Consider the following 27,935-nt stretch of genomic DNA (forward strand, 5'->3'; position numbering starts at 1 on the left):
GGTGGAATTTAGGCGTGTCTACCTTCGTGCCAGGTAAAAAAAGGCAATGGATGGGGGAACACGGAAGTTAATAAAAACTGACAGAGAGTCCCGAACCTCCAAATCAGTTTGCGGATTGCTTGTTTAACGGAGATATACTAAAGCCGACGGGACACCTGCGATGATGCTGTGCGCGTCTCTGTGAATGTTTTGTTTACCTTTCCGAACTGATGGTGGGCTTTGACGTTTTTGACTGAAATCGACAACAAAAACACAACGAACGAAGGGAGGGCGATGCATCCCTGATCGATTCAGACTCTCACTTGTACATGTCCGAGGCATTTAATAAATTACAGCTTCTGTAAACATGAGTGCTGCGGTGAGCGAGGGTCAAGCGCCCTCCACCACTGGCGAGGGATTCAGTACAAGCGATGTCAATCAGATGTTAATGGAGTTTCTGATGTACATGATGAGAGCGATTGTCGTGTGTTATCCCGTATATATGACCGGATCTCTTGGACTGAGTGTCAGCTGGATTCTTCTGAGCATGCTGATGTGGACCATGTGGAAAAAGAACCGCAAATGGAAAGACCAGAGGCTCGACACTGCCATTGATTTCTTGGAAAACGAGAAGGACGTTATCAAAACTGAACTGAAGTCCATGGACATGCCAGCTTGGGTGGGTGGTCTTGGTATACAAAGGGGCTTAATGATCCAACTTAACCTGGATACGGATAATGCTATTTAAAACATAAATAATGTGAGCAAAAAGTACGAACTAAATGAGACCATGAAGATGCAGTCAGATGTGGTGCAACTAGTAGTACAGAAAACTATATTTTTAAAGCCTCTCCTGGTTGTGATTTACATATTGCTTAGTATCCAAACAGTACATTGTTGGCAATTGTCAGAGGTGTGGCTTCTTGTTCTGTTGCTTTGGGAACATCACACACAAAGGTATCAACCTGAGTTTCTTAATATGGATGCCCAGCCCTTTTAAGAGACTTACAAAATTGTTTATGACAGGAGAAACCGACACACCCTTTAATAAAGCAATAGGATTGAAACAAATATTTGAAATGCTCCACCATGTAATTCGCTCTGAAGAATAATGCAGTTTTATATTGCAGTTCCCAAACTTTAATGTGATCAAAAATATCCTATTTCAAAACTGCCTCAAGTTGTTTGGCTGCTTATTTCTTGCCCTCTAAAATAATATGACGTCACATGAGTGATCTTATCGGTTCATCACGATGTAAATTACAGGCAATAGGCATCCACGGCACCATCAAATGCTCTTAAAAATGTGTATACCTTTTATTTCTTTTTCTCAATAGATTCACTTTGCAGATGTAGAGAAGGCTGCTTGGATCAACAAGGTAAAATCCGATCTTCATCCTTTGTTTTATAAATGTGTTTGCCTGACAGTTTACACTTTTTTTAAAATCACATCTCTCTAAAAGTGTTTGTTCGTTGCAGATTCTTCAGCAGGCATGGCCGTTTTTTGGAATGTACATGGAAAAGCTTCTCATTGAAAATATTCAGCCCTCTGTAAGAACATCCAGCTCTCATTTGAAGACCTTCGCCTTTACTAAAGTCCACATGGGACAGAAGGTAAGATTTATGTAGTCACAAGAAGGATTAGTGACATTTCTGTAAATTCTGCCTTCCTGCTAGCTTCATTTTCCTACTTGTAAACATACCTTTGTATACTGTTGGCACATACGTGTTAAATGCTACCTCATTTGTAAGTCGCTTTGGATAAAAGCGGCAGCTAAATGAATAAATGTAAATGAAATGTAAATACCCGAATACCTGTAGGGTCACTGGGTCAAGATTGTTGAGTCTGTGTATTAACTGAAACTGTCTGTATGTGTTTCAGGCACCAACTGTTACAGGGGTTCGTGTGTACACACATGAGCTGGACACAAGAGAGGTCGTTCTTGACCTCAACATCCTGTAAGCTTGCTATCAAATCTCATTTCCATAGTCATCTCTTGCTACCTAATATATAACTGCGGTGTTCATTAAATTATTTTATACATAACATACTGTTCTGTATGTAGTTCAATGAAAGTCCCTAAGTGTATGATGTAAGTGTGCCGCTGTAAGCATCGATAAGTCATCTAAGTGCAATGACTCTGTTTTTCTTCCATCTAGTTATGAGGCTGATGTGGACATTGATGCTGATGTTAAACCAGCTATCAAAGTAGGAGTCAAAGGGCTTCAGGTTGGTCAATGAACATTTTAAACTTAAACCTTGAAGCTTGTATTTCATGTATTTTAGTTTGGTTTCAAGCAGCCTGTTTATCATACAACTGGATACATAAGTGTGTCACACAATTACTACAACCTGTATACCTTTAAGATATAAAGGCTTGGTTTCACACACGAGGCTTAGCTTAAGCCAGGACTACTGTGGTTAATATTTAAATTCTTTTAATACAAATGCAGCAGAAAAAACATTACTGGTGTGCATCTTTAATGATATTTCAGGTTACATTAAGACAGTTTAAACATTCATTTTAGTCTGAGACTAGCCCAAGCCTTGTTTGTGAAACCGGGCGAATAAATATAGTTACATCTGAGAGCATTCTGACCAAACATCACTTTTCTTTCAGCTTCAGGGGATGCTACGTGTAATTCTTGAGCCTATGATTGGCCAGTCACCCCTCGTAGGTGGAGTCACCATGTTTTTCATTCGTCGACCAGTAAGTATAAATATCGTATCCAATTGGTTATATTAAGTAAGATACAATCAATATATAATCAGTTTGTTATCAATAACTTTTCTGTTGTGTTTAAAATGACATTTTTAGACCCTGCAAGTTAATTGGACCGGAATGACTAATATTTTGGATAGTCCAGCATTCAGGTACCTTATAAAATTTAAACAGGACTTGTTTCTCACAGCACACAGCATTGGCTGACACCAGGCTAAGATATCGTCACGTTTTCGCTTCTTTGCCGAAGGAGATAACGTATTTACGAAATGTGCTTTTTAGACCAGTTTGTTCATTTCATTTAGAAATAACATGGTGAATTCCATGCAAGGGGACCCGTGGTGTATGTAGATAGAAATAGCTCATTCAAGGTAATAAAAAGGTAACACTTCATTATGTAAGGTCTTTATACACCTCTGAAGACATAGTTATGTATATTATATAGCATTTCTGTCAATAGATCCTCCAAAAAATGACATATTGGACCTTTAACAACCTTAAAAGGTAGAAATGAGAATATTAAAGTTTGTTACACTGATAATAACTGTTAGCTAATAAAACCTTTAGTTTGCAGTCAGTTACATTAACATGCATTTGCTTGTGCTAGTAAGACAGCAGTAAGAATCATAACCTGATTCTACCAGCATGAGCAACTAGGTCAAAATAAAGCTACAGGGCCTAAACAAATAATGGAGACTTGGGTGCGTAGAGCCACCCAATACCTTCAGAAAAGCTTTGAAAACAGGAAACGTTGTCATACAAGTTCTGTGTATACAAAACCTGTGGACACAAAAGTTTTTTATGTATGGAAAATACAGTAAAATACTTGCTCTTTATTTTACTCCTTTTTTGCAAATGTTAGAATATACTCATCAAAGCTATAGAATAGCACAGCTGTAACTGTTGGAATTGTGTTGGAAATAAAATCATCTAAAACAAATCAAAACTATTGTCACGAACTTGAGGAGAAGAACCCAATTGCAGGCAGCGTTGGACAACAAACTTTAATAATAAAATATAAAACACAAAACAAAGGCCCACGAGGGGGTGAAACAATAATGACAAAGGGAATAATCAAGTACACAACAAGAACACAGACTAACTAGATGAATGCAACACTAGACAAATAACTACACTTACTGGACATGACTTGACTTGACTTACTTGACTCTTAGTAATGATCACAGGCAAAACAATACTCTCTGTATCAGAGACATGTCACAATAAACACAAGCACACCACACACATACAATGACCGACACAGGACAATGAAACATGAGGGTATTATATAGGGAAAGACAAACGAGGGATAATTACACAGGGCAGGTGGGAAACATTAGACACGGGAGGAAGGCAATACATGAGACGAGAGGGGCGGAGCCAATGACAAGACACTAGAAAACACATGAGAGGTAAAAACAAACAACTCATGGTTTTCTCACATAAAACCTAAGGACTCTGCCCCGATCCTGCCACACGACTAGAATTTCATAAACAAGACGGTGGGACCGTGACAACTATGTTTTATTTATGTTTAAAGTAGTCCTGTCACTTGAAAATACATAGTTTTATACTAACAAAGTTATACTCTTGCCACCCTAAACTGACCAGAAAACCTAAATCTCTGTTTCCTGTCTAGCCATATGTCAGAATCAGCTATTGTGGACTTCATAGCCTCTCTCATGGTTCTGCCCAATCGGATGTGCTTCCCATTGATCGATCAAGTCAAGGTTGACCAAATGAGGTTTCCACTACCTCGAGTAAGACCGCGACTGATTTATTCACAGCTTTTTATGTTTGTTTCAGACAAAGCCTGTAATCATCACTGCTATAGTGCATCATTAACGCCGTGTGAGCATTGTTCTTCTGTTGATATCTTTAGGGTGTAGTACGGGTCCATGTTTTGGAGGCACGGAATCTTGTAGCCAAAGACACATACATGATGGGACTGGTGAAGGGCAAGTCAGATCCATACACTGTGCTGAGGGTCGGAAACAAACAGTTCAAAACGAAGACCATCAAAGAGACCTTGAGTCCACGCTGGAATGAAGTTTATGAGGTAACCGCGGATGTCATTTTGAGGACTCTCAATGAATCCATCTGTCCAGTAGAAACTCAGCTTGTTTCACATTGGAAATAAGAAATGTTATGACTTCCCAACATTATTTGCTTTGAATAGTTTGTTATTCATGAAGCCCCTGGACAAGAATTAGAGGTGGAAGTGTATGATGAAGACACGGATGCTGATGACTTTTTGGGCAGGTATGGCACGAGTATTATTTTACCCTTCATGCAAATTAAAGGGATACTTCACCCAAAAATTAAAATTCTGTCATCATTTACTTACCTTCGAGTTGTTCTAAATCTGTATAAATTTCTTTGTTCTGATGAACATGGAGAAATATATTTGGAAGAATACTTATAACCAAACAGATCTCGCCCCCATTGACTCCCATTGTAGGAAAAATTACTTTATCATTTTTTTTGTTCTGTTGAACACAAAATAAGACATTTTGAAGAATGTAGGACTGCAAGCAGTTCTGGGGCACTGTTGACTACCATTGTATTTTTTCCTGCTATGGTAGTCAATGGGGGCCAAAATCTGTCTGGTTATAAGCATCCTTCCAAATAACTTTCTCTGTGTACATCAGAACAAAGAAATTTATACAGATTTGGAACAATTCGAAGGTGTGTAAATGATGACAGAATTTTAATTTTTGGGTGAAGTATCCCTTTAAAGTGCAGAAAGTCTTGGTAAGCATTTGTGTGGAAATGATGGTTATCATTTTGTTGGGACTGTGTGGATCTGGTCTGGTTGGTCTTGTTTTGTGGTCGATGTCGGACAACAGAGGAATAAAGTTACTTCGTGGACGTTGCTCGGTGGCTTTGGTCGGGGTCACTGAGTGCAGCCATGACACGTCAGAGGAGATCTGGCCCTCCCGGCTGAGCCTGGTTTCTCCCGAGGTTTTTTTTTCTCCATTATTCAGCATTGGAGTTTGGGTTCCTCGCCACAGCAGAGCAGTGCAGTGTTGGCTTGCTCACCGGGAGACTGCATTTATTTATTTATTTATTTATTCATTTATTTATTAGATATTATTTATTATAATGATCTTGCTTGGTCTATAAACACCATGCACTGTGCTGTGTTTTACCTTTCTGTGTTTTTCTTATTTGCTCCTGTAAAGCTGCTTTGGAACAATGCACATTGTGAAAAGCGCTATATAAATAAAATTGAATTGAATTGAATCATTTTGAAAATATGTAATGTGTGATATGTTGGATTGTCTGTCACAGGTACAGTCTGGATTGTGGGGAAGTGAAGAAAGAGAGAGAGATTGATACGGTGAGTGTTGATCAGAGTCTAGAGAAACACTTGATTAAGTCGTACTGTTCTATACTGCATACATTGATATGACCACGTTTTATACCATGGTAATACCATGTTGTTTTGCATATGTAGATTATGATATGTGATAGAAATGCCATCTTGTAGTTTTACTCTTTGAAGGGATTGTTCACCCAAAAATGAAAAATTATCATTATTTACTCATGTCATTCCAAACCTGTATGACTTTCTTTCTTCTGCAGAATACAAACGAAGATATTTTAAAGAAAGTTGCTATCAAAACATTATTGGCCCACATTGACTTACATTGTATGGACACAAAACGACTGCGAGAATTTTCAAAATATTTTTATTTTTGTGTTTTGTGCTTTATTTACAGTGGTTAACCTTGGAGGATATCGAGAGTGGTAAATTACATTTGAAACTGCAATGGCTGTCTCTGCACACAAATCAAGAACTATTAAAGGAGGTAAGCTTGCATTCATTGCATTTTGATTGTTTACTTGCTTGCATTGATTTATAATCTCATGCCAGATGGTTAAAAATGTTGTTAAAATAGTTCTCATTTAGTTAGAAAATACATTATGTATAGATGAACAAATGAACAAATAACTCAAAGCAGTAGTGGTCTAGTGGATCTAAATCTAATGTATTTAATATCTTATAATTTATTTGAATTTTTTAGACCTACGATGGCCTTGCTTGTGCAATGCTTGCTGTATACCTAGACAGTGCCTCCAATCTGCCTGTGAGTCTGTCCGCCTTTCATACCACAAACACCATATGAGAAAATATGTTTTTCTCTATTTCTATTGTCTACTTTTATTTCTATTACTTTTGCCTTCAGAAAGACCAGCGAGAGTTCACCCACAATGAGAAGCATGGAAAACCAGCCAAAGAGATTCGGGTAAGAAGTGGCCTGAAGTTATCTACACAATTGCAGTCTTTTTTTAGTCTGTTTAAAGAAGGAAGGTAGTTTTAAAAAGGGCTAAAAATGACAAAATGTCATTTTATTCTGCTAGTTTTCCATATATGAGTCTTAAACACAATTTCACTATTAATTACCACAGAGTTTATTTCTTCATTTTCGGTTAAAAAAAACAGGGTGTCCGCGGATCCTTAAAATGTCTTAAAAAGTCTTAAATTCCATAATGTCATAATAAGGCCTTAATTAGCATTAAAATGTCTTAAATCTGCATTTCCAAGGTCTTAGAAATGCAGTCGAACCGACACTGTAAAGACGATTTTATTTTCGTTTTAAAATCATGTATGTCTATTTGTCACGCAGAACAAAATAGGCGGAACCAACTAACAAATAACACGTTCGCGGGGGGTTCGTAGCAATGGCGGTTCATGGAGGCTCTCAATAGTCCCCGGAAATCACTACGCATAGAGCCGCAGTGCGGCTAAACAGACCGATTGTGACTAACTTTTAACCTATTTAAAGACGTAAGTCATTTAATGAATAAAAACAATAAAAAAAGAAATATAGCATTTAAAGAGAAAACACAACTTCTTGGAACTATCTAAAGGCTCCATGAATCACGTGACACGCGAAAATTTTGAACTTCCGTTGTCGCGACTCTCTCTCTCAACGGCTCCGGTTAAGGCCAAGTATGCACTATATCTTGAGACGCCTGTGGTTGGTGTGACATTCTTTGAAAAAGCTTTCATTCTATTTTTTACTGTTGGAAGTAGACAGCAAGCCTCAAAGCAGGTTTATTAAAACATGACAAATATTTAGGTATTTTCCTCTCGTGCTCTCTGCGTCATGTGCTTGGAATGTCTTCAGCCATCTTGTAGTGAAATGGTACATTCCAGAGATTGCATCAAACTATTTTAACTGTGAACCAGATAAGGTCCAGTCTCAGGTTTTAGTTTCTGCTACTCTGTAATCGTAACGACCTGTCAAACTGGTTTACACCACTGGCTTGACTATGAAAATGCCCTCATGCAAATTAAAAGGTAAAACACCAACTTCATGTTCTTATAGTTTATTATTTATAATATTCCCTCACTGTCAGTGGCTCAAATACCTGTTATTCAAACACGTGGGAGGTTATTGGATGAATAACGTGGAGTTATCTTCAGTTCAGATCATGTGCATAAACATCTCACACAGTGTAATTGAAATCTTTGAAAATATGTCAAAAAAGTGACAAATGATGACATTTGTTTACAACATGTTCATTCTAATTTGTAGCTCACCAGAAAAACCAACGACCCAAACTCATATGTTGAGTTTACTGTAGATCAACAATGTCAGAAAAGCAAGGTATGTAATTTTTGGGGAATATTGTAATGTTCTCCAGTTCCTACACGCAGTGCCTCAGATATTAAGAGCTGGAGTGATTTTTCCTTAGATCGTGTTTGCCTCAAAAGACCCTGTTTATGAAGAGTGCTTCGTATTCTTTGTCCACAATGTGAACCGCCAGGTGTTGAACGTTGAGGTAAACCTGTATTCAAATCGTAACTTGTGATTACTGTATACAAACATGATACTTCTTTAGTTTAAGACTTATAACAAACAGCACTAAATAACAGGGTAGATGATGGTTTGGCATGTTTTCAGTGTCTGCCTCATAGTGTTAGATATGAAATACTTCTGTCACTCTCAGGTAAAAGAAAATGAGAAGAAAAACTTACTGGGCAACCTCACACTGCCTCTGGTCCGACTGCTCCAAATGTCTGATATGATGCTGGAGCAGCGCTTCCAGCTTGAGCGCTCAGGAGCCAATAGCCAGATCAAGATGAAAGCTGTTCTCAGGGTGAGTGAACTAAAAAACATTCATTTCTGCTGCACGAATGGAGTGACACACAAAGCACAATTTTACAGTTTCTGATGCCACTGTGAAAATGCTTTGAAATGCATTCAGCTATGATTGATTTATTCTGTGAGCAAGAGTGACCAATAACAGGGTAGTATTCATTTGCGTGATCTCAGCATGTCTTTGCCCATGAGATGACCAGGTAAGAAATACTGTTGTAGAACTCGATAGCTTGATCTCACTTTAATTTGGGAGATACGACTGAAGTCTTTGTCTTAAGAAATGCATAGTTTTAGAACACTTAATAATATTTTTCCAGATTTGAGAATGATACTAACTAAAGTTAAAGGGGTCAGTGGTGCGAATACGTGTTTTTCTGTGTCTTTGGTGTGTTATAAGTTTCCCATGCATGTATTAGACACGTAAAATTGCAAAAAAAAGTGTCGGAACAAAAGATGCAGTCTATCTAAAAGCGAATGCTCACCCAGACCTGCCTGAAACTCATCGTGTAACCACACCCCCACAAATCTACGTCAGTTCGTGGTATGATTTGACTAAGACCGACCAAATGTATACGGCAAGGTGGGCGTGCCTGTCAGTACAATTGCTTTGGAACCTGATGTTCCAAATATGGTAAGAGGCGTTACATTTCTGTCACACGCTTGCAGTATTCGACCAATCACTACGCACTGGTTAATCATAGCACACCTCGCTTTTCAGAGCGACGAGCTTTGTAAAAAATCTGCGCGTTTCAGAGAGGCGGGGCAAAGAGGAGATACAAACATGCACGGTATGTGGAAAATACAGCGTTTTTGAACCTTAAATCGTGTATACACATTGCATAACATCTAAAACAAACCATAATATTCATTTTAGCCGTGTCATATGACCCCTTTAATACTATCAAAGTTCTGAAACAAAACAAAGGGAACTATGGGGAACAAAAAAAATGATGAAAGCTTTTATCAAGCATCTTCTTGAGGTTTCACCCTGAGATGCTTTTTAAACAATATTTTAGGAGTACCCATCTATTATAGCTCTTTTTGGCTGTTCTTTCTTCATCATTCAAAGTTATCCAATTCGAAAACATTTTTTACTAAATAAAATATTGGTTTTGTAATGAGAGAAACATTTATGTTTGTAAAATTCTATTTTGGTTTACAAAACTGATTTCAGACATTTAAGCACACGCCTTCAGATCACAAGTTTTTTAAGATAATGAGAAGTTTTCCAAACCTATTGACCGGTAGTGTATATTTTCTTGTTTAGAGTCTTTTTTAAATATTATTTTACATAATATATTATAACAGTTACAACAAACAGATTACAAAGAAAAGCGAAACCTTTTTGTTTGTTCAGCGGAGCTCCCCCGTCCCATACATAATTATTCTTATCAAATCAAATCCCTTCATTGTCACTCAACCATATACACAGGTGCAACAGTAGGTGAAAAACGTTTTTTCTTTAGGTGAAAAACTTCTTAAACACATTCTTAATTCATTCTGTATAATGTGGCCTCATAGGGCCAGAAATATGTGTGCATAAACAAATTTTCCTTATATGTAAAACTTTTTTTAATAAGAAAGTTAGTGCACCTTTAAGAAACAAATGGCTATAATGGTGACTGTGATATTTAATAAATATGTTTTATTTTGGTATGCTGGCTAACAATGACTACACATCTGTTTCATCCCAACTAGATTCTTACGCATGAGAAACTAGAGCCAAAAGTTGTCACTCCAACCCTTCAGACCCAGCCAAAGGCCTCATCTTCTCAAATTCTCCCTCAGCCTCCAACTTCATCTGAGTCCACACAAAATGAGCAGAAAGAAAAAATGCCAATTTCATCTGTCCCGCTCTCAAGAACACAGACTGTACCTATACAGGCCAGCCCAGCTAATGATCTCCAAGCGGAGTATCCAGCATACCGACGAAGCACATTAGCGGCCACAGAGGGTCGGCTGTCCGAGCCTTATACACCAGGTGCAATGCGTCGATATGATTCCCACAGCCTCCTGTCAGAAAACTCCATAGCTTCATCTCGCTTTGATCTGTCAGATAATGTCCGTTATCCAGAGTATGTATGATCAGGTGTTTTTATTTCATTGAACGTGAAAAACCTTTGATTTTGAAACGCTCGAGTTTGAATAGACTAACTGATTTAACCGTTCAATAAATGTGATCTTTACAGGGCCATCATGAATCATCAGGGCAGCTTTGGACAGATCGACCTGACACTGCGTTATGCCTCCTTAAGGAAGCGACTTATCGTGATAGTCAACTCCTGCAGGTGAGACAAGATGCTACTTTTAGTTATTTTTCCACGTAGCTTACAGAGTAATACAAACTGTTCTGTTTACTCATGGCTCCATAGGGACCTGTTCGCCTGTAGTGAGAGCGGCTCTGATACATACGTCCGCATGTATCTGCTGCCCGATCAAACTTGGAAGCATCGCAAACGCACTAAAGTTAAAAAGAAGTCTGTGAACCCTGTCTTCAGTGAGATGTAAGTGTATTTTGTAAACTGTTAACCATCCAGCTGTTGTATTTGTTTTAACGCTCGGTAACCATTTCCTCTCAGGTTTGAGTTTTCTGTGTCACTGGAGGAAGCAAGAAGTAGAAAGCTGGATGTTGCGGTAAAAAACAATAGAATGCTTCACAAAAGAGAGCGAAAGGAGATTGGAATGGTAAGTGGATAGGCAATGTGATACATAAATATTTAAGGCAACTATATAAATTATTATAAATAATTTGTGTTATTACAGTTTAAATATTAAAATGTACTGTTATAAAAGGTTGAAATAGTAATAAATAAATTAATAGTAATACATAATAAGTAGTGAATAGTCACGTGTATGTGATATTAGATAACAATAAGCATGGACATTTCTTGCGACATTTTTCTTTCTAAAGGTTTTGATTGATTTGTCTGAAATCGACCTGGCCAAGGGTTCCACAGAATGGTAAGGAAAGCAGTCTTACGGTTTTACGGTTGCGTGTATGCTTTCACATGTTCATGTAGGGGCGGAATTTCCACTGGGGACAGGGGGGACATGTCCCCCTCACTTTTCAAAATCCCGTTCGTGTCCCCCTCACTTTCAAATTAGATTGTAATGATTTTTTTAACCACACGCCGTCATCGCCACGGAGAAGTACTAGGACCGAGCAGGACACAGAGAGTGTGAGCCTGTGTCTATGCGTGTGTCGCGAGCACACCTTAAAAATAGATCACTGAAAGATTGTTTTCAATCACGTGGTTTTGATTTTAATTTAATAGAAATTTGTACCAGTTTACTGGTTTTACTGGTACAATAGTTATTTTGGCTATGTTAAGCTGTTTCATTGTAATGGACTTCTATGGGGAAGAAACACGTATGCGTGATTTATTACTTTTTTCGTTTAATAAGGACTCGTTCTTTTAACAGCAGTTAGTGTTTATGATAAGGCTTGACAGAAACGTGGGCTTCAGTGGTCAATGTTTAGGTAGTAGCTTTTGGTTTCATGGTTTAATCAATTTAAACAATCAAAAACAATGCAAAACATGGGTATTTTGAATTTGTGATAGGATTCAAATCAAAAACATTTTCCCCCATTTGTGTGTCCCCCACTTCTCAAACCAAAGTTGCACCCTTGTGTTCATGTATAACTTTTGTCTTTCTGATCAAACAGGTATGAACTCACTCTCCCTGGGCTCAAGAAGACAAACTAATAAAACTGATGTCAACTAGTAGTCACAAAGTAACTAATCAGCTGTCCTTATTAATGTTATCTTGTTGTTTTTGTGTTTTCACATTTGACCTTTCCCTCACGATATGAACAAATTCATCTAATGGTAGTGGACAACATACAGTAATGTTGACCCTTAAATGTGTATTGCTCATACAGTATCATCTTATTCCTGTTGTTGAAAATGACCCACACAAAACCCTACTTAGGACTTTGGCACTGAATTACATCAGTGACTTACATTGAGGATTGGGCTGATGATTTAATTTGTACAGTGATTCCTAAATCAATCCTATATTTTTGGTCTCACGATGCTCCAGGTCATATTAGAGACAGGTTTAGTTCGCATAGTTTTTTTTTGTTAAATGTTCTTAAATTAAATCATATATTTTTGGTACCAAATCACTATTACTACTAAGATAGCTGGAATATTTGTAGATGTAGATATATGAAGCTTTGTATTGTATTTGGTTGTTTTAATGGTAATTCCAAGAACTGATTTTCCAACCAGCCTATATTATACATCTACATTATTGTGGTTCACAGCATATTTTTATAGAACACATAGAAATTACAAACATTTAACTAGACTGGTGTATATTTACGTATTTGTAAATAATAAAAGAGGAGTAGACATAAAAACATTATTCCATAACTGATCTCCTCGGGACCGTGCCTTTCAAAAAATGCTCCCTATTAAGTGCATTTTACATGTCTGAGGCTTGACTTGTACGTGAAATAATATCAAAATAGTACTTTATATTATTATCCACCAGTTTGAGAGCTTGTTTGTGCTAGCTTTTTTATTTGACCAAATAAGGTGACTGCCTTATCTGGATTTTAAAAGTATTTGAACAGTTGTTAATGTTGTGTATATGTAAATAGACTGGGGTGTACCTGCAAAAAAATGACAATAAAACATTTAAAGGTGTGTAAATCTTTATTTAAAGTGCTGTTGTTTTTCAGCGTACAGTTGTATAACGTTTCAGTTAAAGATTCACAACAGAAATTCAGTATATCAGAACAACTCAACCCACTCTGAGTCGGGTATAATAAATGAGGTCAACATACAAAATATGCAGTGCTGTGGGTCTTCAGGAAAGTTGATCAATGGGAGTGGTTAAACTATTCATGCATTTTACAGTTTCTTTACCAATTAAAGCCCTTTAAACCACAGATACAAGAGGGCTTTTTTGCCTGACTTTTATCTTATTTAGTTTATATGCTAAGGCACTTTAGGTTTACTGTGCAATCATTCATCTTCATTGACTAAGTGAAAGTTATTAAATATTCTGGGTAAGCCTGATCATCCCTGAATACCACAAAAATGGTCGGAGCGACGGTGTTCTCGACGACTGTGTCATACAGATCAGCAGTGTTGTTTTTTGGAGGAGGGATAATCATTCCTGCACGTCCTTGAGTGTAGTCTCCAGTAAGCACTCTGCAGAAGTACATGTACTTGTGTCCCTGAGCATTAGGCACCGAGTATGTGTTGCTAGCAGAATAGTTGGCGTTAAGGGCAAAGTAAGTTCCATTTCCATATGCTGTAGCTGTAAGGAGCGACATTAAGTGATTAACAGTAATATATGTTTACAGCATATCATTACTCACTATATTACGTTATTGCTATAAATAAATATAAATATTGTTTTGGTATTGTTGTAAATGAACGAATGTTGCCTTTACCATTTTTTCCTGCATAGCTGCGATTAAATCCCCTCTGATTGATGTGACTCATAGTCTGTTCACTGGTTCCGTGAAACAGTCTTCTCTCATTGTTTTGATGACCGTTCTTTTGCTCCATGACACTTTTGTTATTCTGGTAGTTCTTCCACATGCCAGGATTCTGGATTCGTTCAATCTGTGAGAGAAACAGGAGTGGAACATGTTACAATTGTTGTCCCTTATTTCTCCGTTTTTGATTGTTTTATTCATTGCAATGTAAATGTCAAGTGTCAAAATATGACAGAAATAAACAAATACACACCTTCAAAACATTGTGGTTAGCACAAGTGGCCTGGAAGAGTACCAAGACATCATTGTATTCAGCATCTCCTGCTTTCAATGCGAATATTGCGAACAACTGTGTAGGATTCATGGCACCCCAATGCTGTGGAATGCTTTCAGTTGCTGATGGTAAATAACATCTATTTAATCTCAAGTCTTGTGGTGAAAACAAATTATAATTGTTATTATTTTCTGTCAATGAATGATGCCATGCACCAAGTACCTTTCAGTTTGTCAATGCGTCTGATGTTCATCTGGTTGCCACCGGTGGTACTGATTGCAGGACCTTCAGGCAGTTTGATCTGGTAATCCTGGCCTTGGAAAGAGATTTTGACGTCTGCAGCTCCTCTATCCAGGGTCTTTTCCAACTCAAAGTTCATACGTTGATCAAAACTCTTATATTGGCCTCCCTGTTCATACTGCCATTCCACAAGCTCGCTCGCATGTTCAATGTCTTTCTTCAGTATCTGCTCGTCTTTCGCGCTTTTGAGCATGTCTTGGATTTCCTGAAAGGCTATTAGGACATCTCGAGTGAGACCTTCTACTATGAGTGTGGCTTCTCCTGGGGAACTCTCTGAATCTTTTTGGACTTTGTATTCCAGCCTTATAGATACACCTAACGTGCTTTGCATATCTTGGATTCGCTGTTGGTCTTTGTCTGAAAAGCTCAGAATTGCTGTGTCAGTGATTTTCTGGAATGCTTGGTCCTGTGAGATCATTTCTTCTAGGAACTCCTTTGTTTTGTCCACCGCTGTTGGTGTCGGGCCACAGATAGAAAAACAGGCTGGATCAACTTTAATGCCTTCAATGACAATGTCTTTACCGCCATGTTGTTTGATTTCTTTCTCCCAAGTTCCGGTAAAGAATGATGTGAAAGTAGAAACATATGCTGCGAAACACAACATAAAATTGGATTGTACATACACTGTATATTGGCCTCATCAAGACAATGAATTTCAAAACCATTCTGCTTTAGCTCAAATTGTGACATAGTATGTGTAATTTGTTTATTATGTGTGAGATTCATACTTTTAATTTTTGAGTAAATAGTGTCCTTCTGTTGGATGACAGTGTATTCTCGATTCTGCATGCTCTTGTAGAAGTCATTGAGCATGGGCGCCTGGAAGATGACTATTCGGATCAACTTGAGAGAAGACTGAGGATTCTGTCCTACCATTTCCACCACAGCATCCATCATGCAATCTGCTACTTGACCTGGAAATAGCCCTGCTTGTCCTAAGAGAGAAACATTTTTTTTTAAATGTTAGTTTTGCATTGACAACATACAATTCAGCTGATGTAAAACCCATTTGTGCAAAAGGGTGTTTCAACAAAGTCATCTCTTTTATAAAAAAAGATTTAACAAGTCAATTTGGCTTCTCTAGAAATGCTGACAAATCAAAAATTGTGAGCATTCTTAGAGCTGTAAGTATACTCTAAAAAATGTTGGGTTATTTAAACCAATTGTTTGGTCAAAGATGGAACTGTTGAGGCAAATTAACCCAGGATATAGTTATATCTAGACCCAACAATGGGTTGAAACAACCCAGCATTAATTTATAACCCAACGGTTGGGTTTGTCCATTTTTGACCCAAAGCTGGGTTCAAATAGCCCAAGATTTTTAGTGTATAATATGATAGTTATGTGATATTTAGCTTGCTTGTTTTTTTTTCTTAGCCCATTTTGGCTAAATCCGCCACAATTTAAATTGTTTCCGTGTATGATTAATGTGTATTGTCCCTGAATAAAACTTCAATTCAAACTTCAAACTTATATATCATAGGTACAAAGATTATTTTTAAGTTAAAGTAAAATTTGTTGTATTTTCAAGACAGAAAAAAATAGGTAGTTACCAATCACTTTTGAATGCTAATTTGCTTCTAAAATTTATATCTATGTTTTAGATTTATATTCCTCACCTGTACCAATAGCCGGAAATGAAATGGAGGTGAACTTTTCCTTTGCACATTTTTCCAGAGCCCTTTTAACCCGTTTTAGGATATGAGCAGCATTGCTTTGTGCTGCAATGTGAATGATCTTTTTGCACTGTAAATTTCCTGCTTGTGTCATTATCAGTCCTTTGTTGGGTTGGGATCCTGAAAAACCACATGGATCAAATTTATGAGACACTCAGTTTCAGATCATATGAAAGTATTTTTGTTATGCTTAATATTTAATCGATTACTTTTATTATTTAACTATCACAAAATTGTTAAGTTACAAATGTTTCTCACCAAGTTGCAGACACTCTGCTTCTACGTTTGGACCAGCTTTATCCAAAATAGCCTTTGAGACACCTTGACAGTTTGAAAATATTTTAAATAAACATTATCCCTGATCACACGAACACATTTTCCAAACATCTATATGAAGGGTAGACATTCCATGCGGGATCTCTTAAAGAATGCCATTCAGCAGACGTCTTAGAGAAGCATTAACCTTTGTAATCTAATGAATGTTTATCATGTATAAATGTTTATCAGACGTTTGTTTATAATATTTAGAACATGATCTCAGTCTTAAAAGATGATCCACTTTAAGTGAAAATGTGAAAAATCATGAGTAGGATATATAGATAACAGTCTAACTAATCATACACTACATCATTTAACTTTACCTGCTTTCAGTGTAAACTCTTTAGTGGTGGAGTTCACAATGACATCGGTTTTCTCAGCAGTGATTTCACCACAAAGAACCTGAAGTGTTACTCCTCCCACTATAGTCTCATAAATTCCAGATTTGCTTGTGACCTTCGAGAAGGGGCCTGTGATATAATACAAATATAACAGAAATAATTATAAACATGATTATATCACATGTCATTATAACACTGCATCCATTTAACACAAGCTTGAGTCCTTCATTGTTTGGGGCACCTGGGCTCTGCTGTTGTGTGGGATTATTGGTTGAGGCAGACTGGATCATAAACTTCTTGTTGAACTCATCTGTAAATACCTATTGAAGAAGACACACATTATTATTAATAACGATGCAAAAGCATCATAAATCCGCAAAGCATTGAATTTGGGAAAGGCCGAAATGATGACGTCAGGTACCTGGATGGTTTGTGCATCTTTGGGGTGAAGAGCAAATGCTACTTCCTGCACGTTCTTTGTACTTCTTTTACTGCTAAACTTAAGAGCTGATTCCAGCATTGAGCAGATCACCAGTGGTTTTGGAAATCCCAGATTTCCTGTACCGATAGCAGAGAATACGATAGATTTCCGTTGACGCTGCTCTGCCTGATTCAAACATTCATCAATGATGTTTTCCAGCACCTGCTCAAAGAGAAGACATTTTACCCCTTTTTGTTAATATATTAACATCTATAACCACAGAAACCTTAATAATTTGAATTATTTTCATGCTGGAATTTCAGGTAACAATCACGAAGCAATACCTTCTGCTCATTGCCTTGTCCCTGATTCCAGTGCGGTGCAACTGCATGAAACACCTCTTTGTTCTTTAGGTTTGCACCTTCTGTTACAATGACTGCTCCAATATTTGCTGGGGCTGTGGCTTGCTGATTGAGCAGAGCCTGAAGGTGTGGACCAGCAGCTTTCAGAAGAGCATTTGAAACAGCTCCTACACCTAGATTCAAGTCGCTGCTGAGAGTGTTCACAACAACATCCATCTGTACAAAAAGTGAAACATATTTACACTTACAAAAAACATGTATATACTTTTTTACATATTTAAAAAAAAGCATTTCCAGATGTGTGCAGTTTCCTATCAGAGAGAAACCAGATATGAACATACAACAAATAGTAAACTTACAGTTGTGTCCTCAATGTTGGTTTTCATAAGGCTGATGGTTAAACCTTCTTTTGTTTGAACACTCTGCGATGCCCCTTGAGAGGGTGCAGTACTGTGGACTTGACTTTGAGAAGAACTTGCTTTGGCTTGGCTTTGCTGTTGGCTGCTTGAACTGCCCCCCGTTGCCCCCAGACCAACTGCACTGACTCCATAGATTTTCTTGGCAGCAGCCTCAAAAGCTTGAACTGTTACATCATTATTGTCAACCAGGTGTATGGTCCTCAGAACGCTGTCCCCAACAAATTCGCAGAACTCTTTAATCGATTTCACAATGGTGTCTGCGCAAAGGTCTGGAGGAAACTGAAACCCGCCAGAGCCGATGGCTGTGATCGCCACAGACTGGCAGTTTTCCTGATCGGCCCGATTCAAACTCTTCTTAACCGTTTTCTTCAGAAGACCCACTGCCTCATGGTGTTTGGCAGGGCTGTACTGCGGTGCTAACGCAAAGATGACGTGTTTGCATCTCAGGTGTCCTCCAGCGTCCAAGACGACAGCGTCGCCAACTGTCACCTTCCTCTTTGTGACATACTGCTTGCAGGCATCCTGAAGATTAGCATCAGCATTAGAAAGCGCCTTTGATAATCCTCCATCCAGGACGAGAGCCTCGTTGCTGGCGCTGACTACCGCGTCCGCTTGAAATGTACACATGTCCGCTTTGTTAACTGTGATTTCCACACCCTCCGGTGTTTTAAATTGATAAACATGCTTTATGGCTGATTTGACTGGACCGTGGTGATCGTCCTCATCTATTAACTGCACCAGACAACCCGTTTTCGTCTTGGCTAATGGAACATACATGGACTCTTTTTCTTTGAAGAACTTCTTCGCTCCCGGTTTGGCTATTTTCATGATGCAGTGGTGTGTAGATGTGAGCAGCTTCTCAAACATTGGCACATAGTGAGAGACATGAAATCTCGGCCCACTGATCACTATGTTTTCATCTTTGAATTGCACATTGACTTTCCCTTTCACCTCCTCAAACCAGTCTTGCGTTTGATGATCCTGTATGAACGTGATCACGGTCTTGTGAGCCTTTAGGCTTTTCTCAATGCAAGAGTTTTCCTGAACAAAATCACGTAACTGTTTTTCAACGTCTTTGATGAACGGGGCAAAGCCAGAAATGAGCACTTGGTTGACAGTCGTCTGTATTGTGACTCTTGATTCTGTGTTTTTAATGTTAGAGACGATGTCTTGCCAATCTGATCTTCTCAAAACACCAGCATCTTCCACATCAAAGCTCAGGTAACCCAGCTGTGTTTTCAGTTGTTTCTCACCGTCCTTCAAAGCCATGTCTGTTTTGCCAATAAGCACGGCTCTCTCGTCTTTAACTTCCAATGCTACATTGATCCTTTTGGTAAAAAACAAAGCTGTGCTCATTTCCTCAAGGTCCTTGTTATGGAGAAAGTCTAAAAGAGACTGATGTAGTTCCACTGGTTTTCGGATTAAACTAACAAAATCCTCTAGTATTTTATTTTTTGTTTCCAGCACTTCAGTTTTTAGGCCGTAGAGAGTTATCTTTTGATTGTGCGCCAGGTATTTTATCTCCAGTTCTGGAAATGTGTTACAAAATTTCTGCTTCACATCATCACAGAAAACAATCTTGTGAATAGATGGAGACATATCGATGTCTTCTGTCACACTTCCCTTCTCCCTTTGGATTCTTTTAGTGACTGTCTCAACAATGTCTTCAAGAACGGTCTCAATTCTGGTCACATCTTCTTTCAAGCCGACTACAGCCATTGACCCCTGATGTACTTCGGGAACGAGTGTGACTGGTGCCGCTGCTACTGCTTTCTTAATTTCAGGTTCTATTTCACTCCATGCGTCTTTTTGAATGTCGAGCTCAAAGGATTTGAAGTTAGACATTGATGCTGAGAACACGGTGGAGGTGTTTTCTCGCCAAGTCTGGATGAGTTTTCTTGTTTGCCCGCCTTGCTGAAGAAGGGAAGGCAAAGGGGTGATGCTGACTGCTGGCGAACTTAAATCCATCTTGCAAAAAGAAGTGGACATAGCTCGGGTGATCACATCCAGGGATTTTTGGCTCTTGTTTAAGTGATGCCATAAAGTCGGATCTATGTTTTCAGTAAATTCCTCTGGAAGTCTCAGGCAGGGTCTGTTTTTACCATAAAGAGCTGTTTGCAAAGTTTCATAGTATGGCAGTACTCTGAAGGGCTGCTTTTTAAGATTATGTTGCACATTGATGACCTTACAAACATCTACAAAAAGGAAAAAAATATATATTGTATGTATATTCAGAAAATAAAATGAAGCTGATACTTCAAATGTAAGTGCTTTGTACCTTTGGGATCTTTAAAAGTGATTATTGCTGATTGATCGTTTTCAAACATAACCACGTCATCCTCTACTTCCCCGAATCTTTCAAAATATAGCGGAAGGATTTCAGAAACTGTACTGGGAGGTAAACCTTCGGCTTTCACCTTTGATGTCATCTCAAGTAATCGGACATTCATGTTTTTCTTTTTCATGATTGTATTGCCTGAGCCGGACATAATGAAGTTTTGTAGATCTGTGAAACAAAATTTCATATAAGTCACCACAAAGGAGAATTACACCCTTTAGAAACAAAAATAGGGAATATACTGGAAAATATAATGCAATTTATTAAATAATACTTTTACACATATTGGAACCAAATGATCATGTTTTTCAGTATATAAAAAGCTACAATTCCTTAAGCATTATTCAATATATTGAAATATATTAACAGTGTTTTATTCTATATTCTTCAAATATATACAGTATATTAAATGATTTAATATATTCACGTTAGTATGTAGAAAAATATTTTCTTTGAGTAAAGGTCTTTGCACATACAGTCCGAAATTTTCGTATGCGTTTTTCGTATTTGGCTCTTGTTTGTATGGTGTCTCTGAATTGTTAAAAAAGGCCACTCAAAATGCTTGACGGATGCGAAAAACGCATAAAATCGAACCCGGTCCGAATTTTTTTATGACGGACGAAAATATCGGCGGCAGTGTGTAAGATTGACACAACGTGAGGTTGTATTTATTTTTTAACGTGCGGAAATTTCGGACGCAAATTTCGGACTCAATGTGCAATGGGCTTTAGGGGAAAGAAGATTAACAAAAAAAGCTTACTTAAACTATATTTTCCACATGCACGTAGCACAATGTACAAAACGGAGCCTTACCCTTGTTGCTGGACAATGTCACTACTGCACAGTTGCTCTCTGGTATTACTTCAATACTGAAGTCTTTTGACTCGGCAGTACTTCCCTTGAGCACATTTTCCACCAACATTACAAGAAAATCTTGAGAAACATTTTGTACGTTTTCAATTACAGCTTGTCTACAGGTGGTTTCTTCTTCCTCCTCAATTGGCTCAGCCTCCTTTAGGGCTTCGCTCTTCAGTTCACCTGGATTTAAAACATTATTAACTTTGAGAACTATTATAGGGCTTGTATCAGCTTTAATAAATTTCCTTTAACTTAAGAAGATATCAAGACATTTAAGCTTGAGTATCAACCTCTACTTATAGATATACAGCAGATGAAAACGTGCATACTAATAAAAGCTTATCTCATATAATACTATAATATGAGGTAAACTACTCTTGGTGTATTTGTATATTTACAAGGTAACATTTTAAATGACACTGACCCAAAAGCCTTGGCTTTTTGAGGTCTAGTGTTGAAGACTGCTGCACTGAACACGGTTCTGCCTTCCTTTTGGTAATTTCCAAACCCACAGAGTGTTGGATTGGTTCTATGTGGTGAATATGTAAGTACAGTTAATTATTACAGTTAATGTATTTACAATAACTGTACGCTTAGAATGAAGACTGTGTTGTACGGAGGGTATATACAGGTCTGACCAGCAGAGGGCAGCGCGTTTATTTTAAAAGAGCAAATGAAAGGACTCACCTGATGAAAGTTTGCTGGCCGAAGACGCCGATTCCTGAGGAATAAAGTTTCGATTTTACTCAAATGAACGTAGGTTTTATTACTCTTCAAACTCTTCTCCTTCCGACATGTTATACTCACGTCAGGTTTTGAGGCTTCTGATGGCGGAAGTCCCACAGTCATGGTAAAAGTTTGTTGACCGATCTTTAACTCATGCGTGTTTTTCAGCAGAACTCGCTGTCTCACTGCGCACATAGACACACATTTATGTTTTATAATACTACGTATGAGCAGACTGATTTATTATTGTTATCATCATTATTTTCCTGTCTGTGTACGCAAACTTAAGTTTCGATTATCGGGCTCCACCCACAGTTTTCATATTGTGATTTCGCTATGAATTAAGAAACGTATTCGTAACACTTTGTTATATGTTTAAAATGATAAACGCCAGCATTTTGTTGTTTTAAAATGATAAACGCCAGCATTTTGTTGTTACTTTACCTTCCACTTCTCTGAATCGTACAGTTGCTCTTCGTCCGTCAGTATCGTCACTGTCAACCCCACAGTCTCCTCCGTCCGATTTCTTACTTTGGAAGTAGATGGTCAGTTTATTCTTTATTTTGGGAGTTTTGGGGTCCCACTGGCCCTCCACACAGAGCGCATATGGAAACTCGTCGGCCATGTCGACTGTCCCGTGACGGATGTGTTCGCCAGTTTCTAACTTTATTTAACTTTCACTTTTGAGTTCTTGTTGTTTTGCAAAGCAACAGGCGGAGTTCCCCTAACACCCTGAAACAAACAAAAAAAAGACCGAGATCAAGGAGAAGCCAGTTTAGTGACTTTAGACAGATTTTCTCGAAACGTTTAAACCGTCGCATACGACAGTAAGGTAGGTAACTTACGTTTGGTACGTACGAACAGTCCATAAAACAAAGGGTGAGAGGATACGTTTGGATTTCAAGTAAATCGTAAATCATTCGGTGTTTAAGGACATCGTCGTTTGTACGTCTCTTTCGCTTTAGATTATCTTCGACGACCGTCTTTTAGCCACTTTGAACAAGAAAATCTACTTGTGGAGTTTTACCAAATTTTGTCAAAACTTAAGGTAAGAGTTGTTTATCATTTCACAGACTAAGTCTAAATGTATACAAATGTTAACTGGGAGCGACTTGGGCAGTCAAACTCGCTTGCTCGTCTTTTAATCATCAATTTCCACCAATTTGTGTTTGGGTTGCAGACAGAATATTTACGTGTTTGTGCTATTGTAAGAGATTAGTTGATTTAATATAAGCTATGAGCATGCACATGACGTATAACATTTTTTTAGAAGTTGTGTACTTTCACGGTGATTGCTTTTTTATTGTGTTATCGTTTGTTATAGATTTCAAGCATCACATCATTTCAAGTTCGCTCATGATTGTTTGTTTTCTCACCCAGGAATTAGGTTCATGTCCTGAGGGAAAATGCACGCCATGAGTAACATAGCACCCATCCCACTTGTTCCAGAGCAATGTGCTGTTCTGAGACATTGTAGAGATGCCTTTTGCAAAGCTGTTGAGACGAAATTTGGTTGCACAACTATATTTCACAATCTGGAAGACTCTGACTCTGACTCCTCTGGTAGTAATGCAAGTAAGCTTTCAGCTCCTGAATTGAAGTACTTCAAACAGCTATCCAAAGGAGTGAAAGTATCAGTCTGGAGAGATGATCTTACACGTCATAAGGTGGATGCTGTGGTCAATGCTGCTAATGAGGGGCTACATCATGGAGCGGGTCTTGCGTTAGCATTAAGTAAAGCTGGGGGACCAGTGATCCAGAAGTGTAGTGATGATATTATACGAAAACAGGGAAATGTGCCAACTGGTACAGCTGTAGTCACTGCTGCTGGATATCTCCCATGCAAAAACATCATACACGCTGTGGGACCCTGTCTGCCTTCAAATATAACCCAATGGCATGTTGACAAATCTGCTCCCATCTTGCAAAAGACTATTAAGTGCATCCTAGATGTAGTTGAATTTAAAAAGTTTTCATCTGTTGCAATTCCTGCTATAAGTTCTGGCCTTTTTAATTTTCCCAGAGATCTCTGTGCAAATATAATTGTACAAACTGTGCAACAGTACAATGACAATGATGCATTTAATGGCAGGGCTGTAGAAATTAATCTCGTAAATAATGATGAACCCACGGTCCAAGAAATGGAAAGAGCCTGTACGGAGTTTCTGGGGCCGCCCAACATCACTGGCTCATACAGTGGAGCTGTGACAGGCAGAGACCAAAGTTTCTCTTCAGGCAACAGTTTCCAGTTTGGAAATGTAACACTGCACCTCAGAAAGGGGTTAATTGAGGAGCAAAAGGTAAGGCTGAGAAAGTAGGATATTTTAAAAAACAAACTATTCTTGACCAACTCTATAATAAATATTTTCATTCATGATTGATTACATTGATATTCTCGCTTTCTTGTCATTGTGCTTCTTTATCATAGGTTGATGTAATTGTGAATACAATCTCGGATACGTTGGATTTGTCCATGGGGCTTATTTCAGAAGCTATTTTAAAGAAAGCCGGTGAAAAGATTCAAGAGGAGCTTTACAAATTTAAGAAAGACTATCCCGCAAGTTGTGACGTTTTTGTAACTAAAGGACATAACTTGAATTGTGCAGCAGTCTATCACTGCACATTAAAGTCTGGGACTGGAGCCAAAACGGTAGAATTGATCTCAACAATTCTGCACACCATTTTTATACCTGAGGCAGCCAGTAACAAGCCTGTGCCTTTTGCCTTTAGATTCTATACAAAGTGGTCTTTGACTGTTTGATGAAAGCTGTATCTGCATACAAGTCCATTTCCTTCCCAGCTATTGGTACTGGAAATCTACGCATTTGTAAACAGGATGTTGCCGAAATCATGATGAATGCTGTGGCAGAGTTTGCCAAACAGAACTCCAGAAAGAAACTGGACATAAACTTTGTTGTGTTCCCAAAAGATGTTAAAATGATGCAGGTAATTTCTATTGATTGCTTGTAATTGTTAAATAATTATTTTGTATATTGTAGAAGTCATTTGACTGTGATTTGAACAGTCACATATTATTTTAATGTCTGTACTATGTTTAGTACTACAAAGAAATAGAGAATGCATTATAAATAATATGTGCAATATGGTTAATCAAATAAATTAAGATGGAGTTCAACAGACAAGAAACTTGCACGTGAACTTTACTGTTGCTTTTTTCAGGCTTTCGAAAACAAGCTTAATAATGTGAAAGCAAGGATGAAGTTCTCAGAATTTCCCAGTACTACGACCCAAAGTGAGCAAACTATATAAAGCTTGTTTTAACTATTCAATATTAGCTATGATTTCACACACATACTGTACAGTCTTGCACAGATAATGTATATTAGCCTTTATTTTAACTTTTATATTGCTCAGTTACTGATGGTCATTCAGATATATTGTTTGGTTTAGGCATTTACAAAACATTGGCGAGTTAATCTGGTGTTGAAGTTTTTAAAACATGGCATGCTCAAATGTTTTCAGGTTCTACTTTTGCAACCAAGGAATCCACAAGAAATGAAACACCGACTCTTGAGATCAGCAGTGTCTCCAAGGAAGCTCTGAGAGAGGCACAAGCATGGATAATGAATATGTTGGGCCCACGAAATGACACAATAACTATAATGAATAACCATGTCATTTATTTTGGCCAAAAAGATCATGAAAACCTGCTGTCACTTCAAACCATGTTTGGTGTAAAAATCGCAGTATTCTTCAAGAATGGTAATGGTGGCATATTCATCACTGGAGAACCCATCTCTGTCAGCTGTGTGGCTATTGAAGTGGAATCCATGCTTTGTCAGGCCCAAAACGACTTTGCTTTAGATGAAGAGAGCGACCTTCTGTATTCTGTGGTTCGCTGGCAGTGTAAAGGTGCACCATGGCCACCTAAAATCAATGCAGCTTTGGAGAAAGCTTATCTGGCACGGAACAAAGAAATTGAGTTGCATGATTATAATATCAGAGTCAACCTTAAGAACATGTATGTTGTTGACGTCTATGGGAAGACAAGCGGCGTGGAAAGGACATGTATGTTTTTGTTGTAAATGTTGTAGATATACACAGTTGAAAGTATGAAATAATTTTTCTTAGCTGTGTTTGAGTTCATGTTCAGTTTATGATTCATAACATCTGATACAGTCTTTGTCTCTTTCAACACAGGCATGTTTAAGGATTACAACCCTCTTCATCTAGACAGCAATTCATTTTATGCAAGAACTCCTGTGGATAGGAAAGATTATATGGAAATGGAAAGGAAAGTCAAAGACTGTGGACTCAATGCCATCAGGGTGAGCAGATGAGGGCAACTAAAATTACATTTTCACAGATACATAACTATCACAAGTTGACAACGAGGAAGTTAAGCACAATGTTATTTAAATACAAGCTTCTAATGGAATGTCGTTGCACTTGTTGTTACAGGTGGAGAAAATTGAGAATGCTGCCCTGCAGCCGATTTTTGAGCTGAACAGGAAGCGAATAAAAGATAAACCGGAGCATCTGTACCAGTGTGTGTCAGCTCAGTTCTGTGATCTCATCTGCAGAGTTGGCTTTCACAAAGATTTCGCACCACCTGCAGGTAAGACTAATGTGCAGCATTTGTTTTTCACGTTACTTCTGTTTAATTGTAAATTATTTGAATGCTTAGTTGTGATATGTTCCTCTAGGAAAAAACAAAGTACAAAGAAAAGTCTACATAAAAGTATTTATATTTGCAGAGCAAAAGAATGGCAGTGGTATATACTTCAGCAGTAGACTGGACCGGGCGTTGAAGCTGTGGAACAGACAGAAGGAAGAGTACATCTACATCATTCAGGCTCAAGTTCTCACTGGAAAATCAGCGATTGGTTCACCAGATTTTATTTTGCCCCCTGTCATAGGTTCTGACCCTTTGAAACGCTTTGACAGCGTGACTGACAAAGAAAACACTCGTGTGATCTTCAATGGTCAACAAGCTCTTCCTCAATACCTGATTATATGTGGTAAACAAACCTCTTCAGCGGTATAGCTTCAGATATTTGTTAATGAGTTTTGTTTGAGCAATATGCAATAACAAAACATTTTACAGTAAATCAGGGGAAATGATTGACTGCTTTAGTCCTGTAAAAAGTTGACCTCTGCAGCTTTGACTCTGTAAACAAGTTCAGTGAAGTAAATGAAGAAAATAGATCTTTGCAGTAACGTAGTCTAAATCACTTATTTAATGAACTTATCTAATGAGCCATCATAATTGACTAGTTCATTCTTTAAAACGTGTTTAACCTGGTTTTGTCCTACTCTTCATTTCTTACATGATTCCTTTCAGCTGTGGATATTTTCATTGTTTTTATTGAATAATGGGATATGTGATCTATATTGGTGTTAGATTAATGAAAATAACAGTTTGTTCGTAGCACGTGTATTAGTTAATTATAGTTCAGTGTAAGAGGATTGTATTTTGGTATATTTAGTAGTTTGTTTGGTGGTGAATTTATGTTTTCAAACTTTTTAGGATAAAGTTAAATCACTAAATTGAGAAACACACATAATTCTAATACTGTATTTTGTGTGATTTGACAAAATAAATAAATGCCCCCTATAACCATAATTTCTCATGGTTACGGTTTTTATCAACATTGAGCCTCAG

The 27,935-nt window shown here is 37.9% G+C and overlaps 3 protein-coding genes across 5 annotated transcripts; 2 read left to right on the forward strand and 1 right to left on the reverse strand.

Moving 5' to 3' along the window:
• Positions 1 to 32: 32 nt before the first annotated feature.
• On the forward strand, positions 33 to 13,479 carry esyt3 (extended synaptotagmin-like protein 3). The gene is made up of 23 exons (XM_057335430.1): positions 33 to 658; positions 1,317 to 1,358; positions 1,459 to 1,593; positions 1,862 to 1,938; positions 2,140 to 2,209; positions 2,601 to 2,690; positions 2,799 to 2,854; positions 4,342 to 4,462; positions 4,585 to 4,761; positions 4,882 to 4,964; positions 5,997 to 6,045; positions 6,428 to 6,517; positions 6,734 to 6,796; positions 6,896 to 6,955; positions 8,252 to 8,323; positions 8,412 to 8,498; positions 8,667 to 8,816; positions 10,517 to 10,893; positions 11,008 to 11,106; positions 11,191 to 11,322; positions 11,398 to 11,503; positions 11,730 to 11,779; positions 12,486 to 13,479. Exons 1-23 carry the CDS (start codon positions 347 to 349, stop codon positions 12,523 to 12,525), a joined length of 2,538 nt encoding a protein of 845 aa, XP_057191413.1. The 5' UTR covers positions 33 to 346; the 3' UTR covers positions 12,526 to 13,479.
• On the reverse strand, positions 13,464 to 22,941 carry parp14rs1 (poly(ADP-ribose) polymerase family member 14-related sequence 1). 2 transcript variants are annotated; one of them, XM_057335427.1, is made up of 18 exons: positions 22,754 to 22,941; positions 22,391 to 22,494; positions 22,271 to 22,304; positions 22,008 to 22,112; positions 21,539 to 21,763; positions 20,666 to 20,893; positions 18,328 to 20,582; positions 17,951 to 18,184; positions 17,607 to 17,828; positions 17,427 to 17,505; positions 17,168 to 17,314; positions 16,785 to 16,847; positions 16,470 to 16,646; positions 15,579 to 15,785; positions 14,773 to 15,438; positions 14,530 to 14,672; positions 14,229 to 14,403; positions 13,464 to 14,092 (listed from the first exon to the last, which is right to left on the reverse strand). In XM_057335427.1, exons 1-18 carry the CDS (start codon positions 22,932 to 22,934, stop codon positions 13,812 to 13,814), a joined length of 5,526 nt encoding a protein of 1,841 aa, XP_057191410.1. In that variant the 5' UTR covers positions 22,935 to 22,941; the 3' UTR covers positions 13,464 to 13,811. The 2 variants fall into 2 exon arrangements, with proteins under 2 accessions (XP_057191410.1, XP_057191412.1); XM_057335429.1 differs by lacking the exon at positions 22,008 to 22,112.
• Positions 22,214 to 27,896, forward strand: parp9 (poly(ADP-ribose) polymerase family member 9). 2 transcript variants are annotated; one of them, XM_057335431.1, is made up of 10 exons: positions 23,028 to 23,141; positions 23,275 to 23,357; positions 23,690 to 24,609; positions 24,738 to 24,959; positions 25,040 to 25,255; positions 25,490 to 25,562; positions 25,793 to 26,338; positions 26,471 to 26,598; positions 26,732 to 26,888; positions 27,028 to 27,896. In XM_057335431.1, the coding sequence occupies exons 3-10, from the start codon at positions 23,716 to 23,718 to the stop codon at positions 27,315 to 27,317; spliced, it is 2,526 nt and encodes an 841-aa protein (XP_057191414.1). In that variant the 5' UTR covers positions 23,028 to 23,141; positions 23,275 to 23,357; positions 23,690 to 23,715; the 3' UTR covers positions 27,318 to 27,896. The 2 variants fall into 2 exon arrangements, with proteins under 2 accessions (XP_057191415.1, XP_057191414.1); XM_057335432.1 differs by lacking the exons at positions 23,028 to 23,141; positions 23,275 to 23,357 and adding an exon at positions 22,214 to 22,339.
• Positions 27,897 to 27,935: the final 39 nt, after the last annotated feature.

This window comes from Triplophysa rosa, linkage group LG6, assembly GCF_024868665.1.
Source record: "Triplophysa rosa linkage group LG6, Trosa_1v2, whole genome shotgun sequence".
Classification (NCBI taxonomy): domain Eukaryota; kingdom Metazoa; phylum Chordata; class Actinopteri; order Cypriniformes; family Nemacheilidae; genus Triplophysa; species Triplophysa rosa.

Excerpts from the sequence above, each read along its gene's own strand:
- esyt3 (XM_057335430.1), top strand. The coding sequence starts at position 347 with ATGAGTGCTGCGGTGAGCGAGGGTCAAGCGCCCTCCACCACTGGCGAG. Across the intron at positions 659-1,316 it reads CCATGGACATGCCAGCTTGG|ATTCACTTTGCAGATGTAGA; the intron begins GTGGGTGGTCTT and ends TTTTCTCAATAG. Across the intron at positions 1,594-1,861 it reads AAGTCCACATGGGACAGAAG|GCACCAACTGTTACAGGGGT; the intron begins GTAAGATTTATG and ends TATGTGTTTCAG.
- parp9 (XM_057335432.1), top strand. The coding sequence starts at position 23,716 with ATGCACGCCATGAGTAACATAGCACCCATCCCACTTGTTCCAGAGCAA. Across the intron at positions 26,339-26,470 it reads AAGCGGCGTGGAAAGGACAT|GCATGTTTAAGGATTACAAC; the intron begins GTATGTTTTTGT and ends CTTTCAACACAG. Across the intron at positions 26,889-27,027 it reads AGATTTCGCACCACCTGCAG|AGCAAAAGAATGGCAGTGGT; the intron begins GTAAGACTAATG and ends TTATATTTGCAG.
- parp14rs1 (XM_057335427.1), bottom strand. The coding sequence starts at position 22,934 with ATGGCCGACGAGTTTCCATATGCGCTCTGTGTGGAGGGCCAGTGGGAC. Across the intron at positions 22,305-22,390 it reads CAGAAGCCTCAAAACCTGAC|GAATCGGCGTCTTCGGCCAG; the intron begins GTGAGTATAACA and ends TTTATTCCTCAG. Across the intron at positions 17,315-17,426 it reads CACACAACAGCAGAGCCCAG|GCCCCTTCTCGAAGGTCACA; the intron begins GTGCCCCAAACA and ends ATTATATCACAG.